Below are 7,448 nucleotides of genomic sequence, written 5' to 3'. Positions count from 1 at the left end.
GATGGTGTTAATCCTTTAAAAAATTGACTCGTATCTCATCATTATTGAATGAACCTTTTTGGAAAGGTTGAAAAACAAGGTTAAACAATGTATTAAAATCACTAATTCATCTTAATAATAAATTCAAACAAGTACATTATAATCACATATAAAAAAAATTATAAAGATTTGAGACAAACTTGCCCCATTATATTGAATGGTGTAAGGTTAAAAGATCAAACATAAATGAATTTTTAACATACACACATTTAAAATAACAAAATTTTGCATTATGGTTTAAATTTTGTAATGAACTACAAAATTATAAAATTATGTGATTCATTTCTTATTAAACGAACTTTTCACATAACTTTTGTGAAAGTGGGGCGAATTTTAACTTATGATAAAGAAAGTGACAAAAGCAAATATATTAAAATGTTGAATATTAAGAGTAGTCTTTCTCATCATGTAACATTCTCTATGATATCTGAGTGGTGGTTGTCAATGTTCAATGTGCTTATGCGATGAGCTGTTTGCTCCACCTGCAGTCATAATAAAAATCATCACGCATATCTTTCATTCATGGTAAAAGAAAATGGATTAAACAGTATATATGAATAATTTTATGCATGAAAAATTGTTAAATAAATCAAACATTAATTAGCATCAGAAACAATCAGTGCAAAAGTAGCTGCTTAATTACTCAGAAAGTCTTGGTATATGTTACCTCCTTGGTCCAATTAGTCTTCCAAATAATCAGTAAGAGGACAAAAACCTGCAGAACACTGCCACACATTGTGCCTCCCCAGAGACCCTAAATAATCATTCATTACAATGTTGTAAATATTCCAAACACAAACAAACATATATCTTAGTCATTGAAGTAAAAGAAAGTGTAAGAAAAATGGAAAATTCTTACCTTGACCCCTAAATGCTGGTTGAAACCAAGGAAAATTCCAATTGGGAGTCCAACAATGTAATAACATGCCATGTTTATGTAAGCAACCATCACTTGCCATCCACTTCCAATGGCCACACCTGTGCAAATACTGTTAGTGTATGCTACAGAATGAACTTTTTGAAGTTATCAGACACCGCAAACATTCACCTGATATGACCTGTGATGCGCTATTGAGAACCATTGTTATGCCAAGAAGGTATGCTAAATCAGCAACAGCTAGTATGATTTCCTCACTATTGGTAAAGATGGTGGCTAAATCTTCTTTAGTGAGGAAAATAAGTGCCATGAAAAGAATACCAAGGAGGAGAGACTGGAACATTGCCACATAGAAAGAGTATTTGGATGCTCTTGGATGTGACAGGCCAAGCGTGTTGGAGACACGAACACTTGCAGACAAAGAATCAGCCATCAGTATAAGAATTGAAAGAATTACTTTAATAGACTTCTGAGAAAGTAAATTCAGAAAAAGTTCATCTGCCTAAACTATCATGTTCATTTATAGTAACTCACCTTATGGCTGTGTTTATACCAAGGAGCAGCGTGTAGTACCAACCCTGAACATTTAAGCTAGAAATACAAAAGTAGGTACATGAGGAAAACCAAGAGAAAGAGTTCTGTCCATTGGAATATGAAAAGCATGGAAAAAAAGTGTTTTGATTAACCAATCTAAACAGCTTAAAACTAGTGAAAGTTGATCATCTCTTACCAAATAGAATAGGAACCAACAGAAATCACAGGATTGTCTAGTAGACCAACAAGGAGCATGATGCATGTAAGATACCATTGCTCTAAGCAAATCATGACAGATGATGCAAGGCTTAACTTAGCAAATGGCCATAAATCCCTAAATGCCATCCAAGAAAATCCACTCCATTCTTCATTGCTCCATCCAATGGTATACACAACCAAAGACACAGCATAGAGCCACCCTATGATGTTACTCACCATGGCCAAACCAGTTGTACCCCAACCAAATACACTTATGAACATGTAAAGCAACCCGTTTTGGATGAGCAAAACCACAAATGCTATGCACATGATAACTTTCACCTTGCTCTGGGCCTGAAGAAATCTCATGGTGGGAAAAACTATTGCAAAGGAAAACATGTGGGGAATCAATTGTATAGAATATGTGCCAGCAAGATTAGCTATTCCTTCATCTTGGCCAAGCAACTTTAAGATTGGTGTGGCAAATATATAAATAGGCAAGAGTATTGTGCAAGTGATGGTAAGTATAATCCATGACCTTTGAATATAAATACAAGTAGATTGAATTTTCCCTGCTCCAAAAGCTTGGCCACAAAGTGTTGCCAGTGCAGATGACATACCAAACTGCAATTTTACACATGAAAGTTAGAGTAGAAAAAGAAAAATCAACAAAACATGAGAGTTTAGTCACATGCTAACCAGCAAGTTAAAGTAGATGGAACTGATGACCCCTTGGCTAACAGAGATAGAAGAGAGTTCAGTGTCCCCAAGATGACCAGCATAGATGGAAGTTGAGGAGTTTGTGAGGAACTGAAACAGATGGCTCAATGCCACTGGGATTGCTATCCTCCATATCTTCACTGTCTCTGTCCACAAAACAAATTTAACATCCTTCAACCTTTTCACTGCCAAATAGTCAGATTCTGAAGTCAAGTTTTGGATCACTAATGGTGTATCCATTTGAGGAGTTCTTTCCTTCACACAGTTTCTGAGAATGAAAATTTGTTATAAACTTCCAATCATGCGTATAAGCACATAGTTACATTATATGTTTTCTGTGAGGTTTTATTTTCAATGAAAATATAGGCATTATTGAAATTTGAATTGGTGTACTGTTGAACCAATCATCTTAAAAGTAAAAAGAGTCACAGCTGGAGAAAGTTTCATAATTTTGTCCAGGAATTATTATCATGTCTAAACACTTGTGAACTACTTTGTTTTATCTGACTTGTGGACCTAGACAGTTTGGACATGAAAAAAAATGTTAAGAGAATAGAAAAAAAAATGAAAGAATAATTACTTCAGGTCTCATCTAATGTTGGTTTGTAATGATTCACAGATTAAATAAAACAACCACAAAAAAAACAAATGGTAAACTAGGCTTTCAAAAGTAAAAATAAAAATTTTATATTTTTTTTAATAGAAATTCTAGCTTGAACGAGAATCTCGCTCAAGCAAAATTTATCTGATGAGATTTAACTTGAGAGTACTCAGAATTTCATCATAGGTCTCGTTTGAGTAAAAATTTACTCGCTTGATGACTTTTAAGTTTGTGAATTTTTTCAACACACCCCTAACTAATATTTAATATTCAATTCATACCATCCACTAATTTTAAATTACTTTTTAAATCACTCGCATCTCTATTATTATAGGAATGGTTGAAGAAATGCTTAATCATAAACATCAGACAAATAAACAAGTCACGTTCGTACAAATTAGACATGTTTGTTGAAGTTATCCATAAAGTCATGACTTTAGTTTTCTTAATCAAAAATCACAAATCTAAAATCGTCAAAGCCTTATACAATTTCACTAATTAAAATCATGTTAGAATTTTTACGACTTCATCAAATTATTTCAGCTTCACACGATTTTCCTTTAACACAAGTAGTTGTAACTTGTCATAATTTTAATTTAATAAAATCATGCCATGTCATACAATTTATCTATATAGATAATAAAAAAATAAAAAATAAAAAATATCATTTTAATAATATATGACTTAAATTACATCATTCACTTAAATTTTCTCATAGAAATGCTCCTGGTCAATGGTTAACAGATGTAACACAATGACTACATTTCTTTTTTAAAAGACACTTTTAATATGTACAAAACTTTATGTGAACATTTTATATTCTGATTCTCATAACTTATAAATTATCCTTTAACTCAAGTTCATGTTTAAATTTAAATATTTAATAACTATTTTTTATTTATTTATTTTGTATTTTAATTGAAGTGGGAAAATGTTTAAAAGTGTAAAAACTCAAAAAATCAACCACTCCAAATATGAAAACAAACGCTAGTAATGGAAAAAAATGATGTTATTTTGTATTATGTTTGTGATTTCATTTTCAATACATTTTCTATTTAGATTTTATTTAGATATTGTAACAGCGTTAAAAAAAATCCTTCCCCAGTAAATCTTTCTTTTTCTCTTTTCGTCTCTCCAATTCTCTTCCTTCCCACTTAATTTCCTCTTCCAATTTTTATCTATCTTAGAATCTGATCGGACCACATTGTAGGTGAGGAGTTAAGGAACATTTCTACTTGATCAGATTTTCAAACAAAGTAAATTCATTTTTGCTCTAAAGATCCTTTGTTCTATGTTCTTCCTTAGGATTTAGTCATCAATCTTGGTAGGCTCAGTGAGAAGAGTAATCCTCTCAACTTATTCTACTATATATATACTGAACTTTTGTTATGTTTGGATAACTTGCATTAGACCCTTAAATCTTGAAACTTATTTAGACTTAGGGGATAAAATTGTAGAAGTTGCTTGGAAAGAAGAAAATTAAGGTAAGGGAAGCTCACTTTAATTGTTTTTAATAGCAACCTAGACTAGAAGATCTAGATGTGGAGGGGACGTGGTCCCAATATTCCATTTCTTTTGCAAGGATGTTTTGTGTTTATATATTGTGTTATTTGTTTATATATTATTTAAACTTGTAAAAATATTAGATTTTGATGACTTGGTATTTAAGTGTTGTTTTTTTATGTTAAATAGACTTTTGAATGTTGTGGGTCGTGTTTTGAATCCTACTATATGATGAAAATGGTATGGAATTGAATTCATACATTTGGGATAATGTATGGACTGATGTTTGTATGTGTATTAAGTATTGATGCCTATGTGGTAACAGAGATCTCCAAGCTTCAGTGATGATCTAAGTCACATGGACTAAGATATGGTGGTGAGAAGATGATGGGGGAGTTCATGCACACTGTAACATATGAGATGCACGACTTGGATTGTATTGAACTTACCTAATCCTTTCTCTTGGATTCGCTGGTAGTCTTTGGATCAGGTGTTAGTCTTTGGTAGGACTTACTTAATACGGGTCTTCCGGAAGACGTTAGTTGTTATTATGTTTGTTGAATATCCTAGACTATAGATCATGTGAGATTTATGTGATTGTTTTATGTTGGGATCTGAAGAAGTGAGTAATTCTAAAATTGATTCATGTAATATGGTTTTCTCTTTTGATTTAATTGTGCATATTATAAAATTATATTTTCACTAGCTTACCCTTGCTTTTCTTGTTGCGTTGTGAACTGCGATGATTGTACTATGTATATGAGCAGATGATCATACAGATGTAGAAGGTTTTGAAAGGCTTTAAGATGTTTTAAACCTTATATTGTAAATATTTGTATTTCTATAAGCCGTAATCTTGTAATATGAATGTTTTGAATTACTCAAAGTTTGTATAGAAACCAGTAGAACTTGTATTGTAATAGTTAAATGTTATTTTCTGGGGTATTACATTTAATGGTATCAGAACGGTTCATCCTTAGGATAACTTGAGGGTAGTGGGTTTATTGTGTTTCTCCTACATGTAGATTTTTTTTTAAGTCTAGCTTCAAGGCTTAGTTAAAAGTTTCTAATAGGATGTTTAACAAAGTTGTTTTGAAATCTTGTTTGTGCTTGAGTCAAACTAGTTGTTATGAATAAAGCTGAAAGTATTAAGAATGAAAGGAATCTTGATAGAGTGGTGAGGTTGCACACTCTTGACTGGATCAAGATCATTTTCTATCTTAATTCTAAATAATTAGAATACATTTTAGAGATAAGTCATGATTGGTTATTACCTGTTTTGTGTGATTATTTATTTGAAGTTAATTTGTCTTAAAGATGTAGTTGGAAATTTTTAGTAATTTCTAATTTAATTCTTTATGAACTTAGTAAATGTCACGCAGACCACCCACTCCTCCTCCACCAGTTGATATGCCCAACTTAGCTCAGGCAATAGTGATGATGGCAACAACCTTGAAACAACAGAGTGCTACTATGACACAATAACATCAAGGAACCCTTCATCAATTAGAAACAACAAGATTAGTAGCAGAAGCATCTTGGCTTCATCAACAACCCCATACCTTTAGTCTGGAGTACTTTCTGAGACACAATCCACCCAAATTTAATGGGAAGGTTGATGTGAGTTGATTTTAGAATTGTTCATTTTATGGTGTGACACTTTACTTAGATTGAGATTTAGGAATTTACGAGTGAAGACCTTAGGAAAATCTCCACTGGACATTAACTTAACAAAGTGGTTAAGTAGATGTGAAGGTTCATTTCACATAGGCAAAAGGAAAATATAATTATAAGGTGAAAATGATGCTAGAAGGTGCGAAATTAAAGAACAAGAAAAAGAAACCAAAATAGAATTTTCGAATGGAAATAAGGAAAATCAAACAAGAACATGATATAAAGAGTAAAAATGGAATGACAATGGAAGAATAGATGAAGGAAGGAGAAAGCTTATGTGATGGATTTGAGAAGTGGAACACGCCACTTGGAGTGTGATTGACCTCCAAGATAAGTGAAGATAGCCGCAACTTGAGATCTCTCAATACTCACAAGATAAGACCTAAATGCTAAGAGAAATTCAAACCTCACTAACACCTCACACAATTTGTGCAGAGTAACTCTTCTTCTATTAACTTCAACTTGAAAAATACACTAGGTAGGCCTCCTATTCATAGATGAAGGAGCCTTGGAGAACAACCTAAAGGGGTAGGATGGGAAAAGGAAAAAAATGGGCAGCGTTAGGGTTTGACTAAGTCAAACCCACATCATAGGCTTGTTCTTCTAGAAACTAGGTCAAAATGCCTTCCAAAAGGGCTAGAAACAAGCTAAAATGCTACCTACACCCCCTATTATACTAAAGGCACCTTATTCTAGCCTATATTTGCTATTTGGACCCCTAAAGTGAGCCCAAATTATTTACAAACATATTCTATTTTTTAAGAAGACCGAAAGGAAGAACTTCTGATATTTGGGTTTATAACTTCTTCTTTTGCTTATTCTTTCTCGAGGCTTGGTGGGGTCTGACCTTGTACCTTGATATGACTGACCCTTTTGAGAAGTGCTTCTTGTGTCCTTAGTTATCTGTCGGTTTGTGTCAAAGGTAAATCCAGGTGAAGCAGACTAATGGGTGAGAGACATAGAAAGAATCTTTGAAGCTACTTAATGCCCTGAATAAAGAAAGTTGTCTTATGCCATCTATATGCTTATTGAAGAAGTTGAGTCTTGATGGATAGGTATGAAGCAGATGATGGAGGACGGAGAAGAAATTGTCACTCGGGAGAGTTTCAAAGTAAGATTATTGGAGGAGTGTTTTCCTGATAGATTCAAATATGCAAAAGAAATTGAATTCATGCAACTGGAATAAGGAATTCTTTCTGTCACTGAATATGCTACTAAGTTCAAACACCTAGCTAGATTCTACACCCAGACCATGACTGGGGCTTAGAGATGTAGAAAATTTGAGTTTGGGTTGAAGCAAGA

The 7,448-nt window shown here is 33.0% G+C and overlaps 1 protein-coding gene across 1 annotated transcript; it reads right to left on the bottom strand.

Annotated features, from left to right (window-relative positions):
* Positions 1 to 247: 247 nt before the first annotated feature.
* LOC137837594 (protein DETOXIFICATION 35-like) lies at positions 248 to 2,819 on the bottom strand. The gene is made up of 7 exons (XM_068646623.1): positions 2,348 to 2,819; positions 1,647 to 2,272; positions 1,451 to 1,507; positions 1,088 to 1,326; positions 899 to 1,017; positions 707 to 793; positions 248 to 521 (listed from the first exon to the last, which is right to left on the bottom strand). The coding sequence occupies exons 1-7, from the start codon at positions 2,606 to 2,608 to the stop codon at positions 444 to 446; spliced, it is 1,467 nt and encodes a 488-aa protein (XP_068502724.1). The 5' UTR covers positions 2,609 to 2,819; the 3' UTR covers positions 248 to 443.
* Positions 2,820 to 7,448: the final 4,629 nt, after the last annotated feature.

Source organism: Phaseolus vulgaris, chromosome 4 (assembly GCF_000499845.2).
Source record: "Phaseolus vulgaris cultivar G19833 chromosome 4, P. vulgaris v2.0, whole genome shotgun sequence".
Lineage (NCBI taxonomy): Eukaryota > Viridiplantae > Streptophyta > Magnoliopsida > Fabales > Fabaceae > Phaseolus > Phaseolus vulgaris.
This window is presented reverse-complemented; position numbering and strand designations above follow the sequence as displayed.

Bases quoted from the DNA above. Each gene is read 5' to 3' on its own strand.
- LOC137837594 (XM_068646623.1), bottom strand. From the start codon at position 2,608: ATGGATACACCATTAGTGATCCAAAACTTGACTTCAGAATCTGACTAT. The intron at 1,327-1,450 runs GTGAGTTACTAT...TTTGTCTGCAAG, and splicing joins GGTATAAACACAGCCATAAG to TGTTCGTGTCTCCAACACGC. The intron at 794-898 runs GTAAGAATTTTC...ATGATTATTTAG, and splicing joins ACCAGCATTTAGGGGTCAAG to GGTCTCTGGGGAGGCACAAT.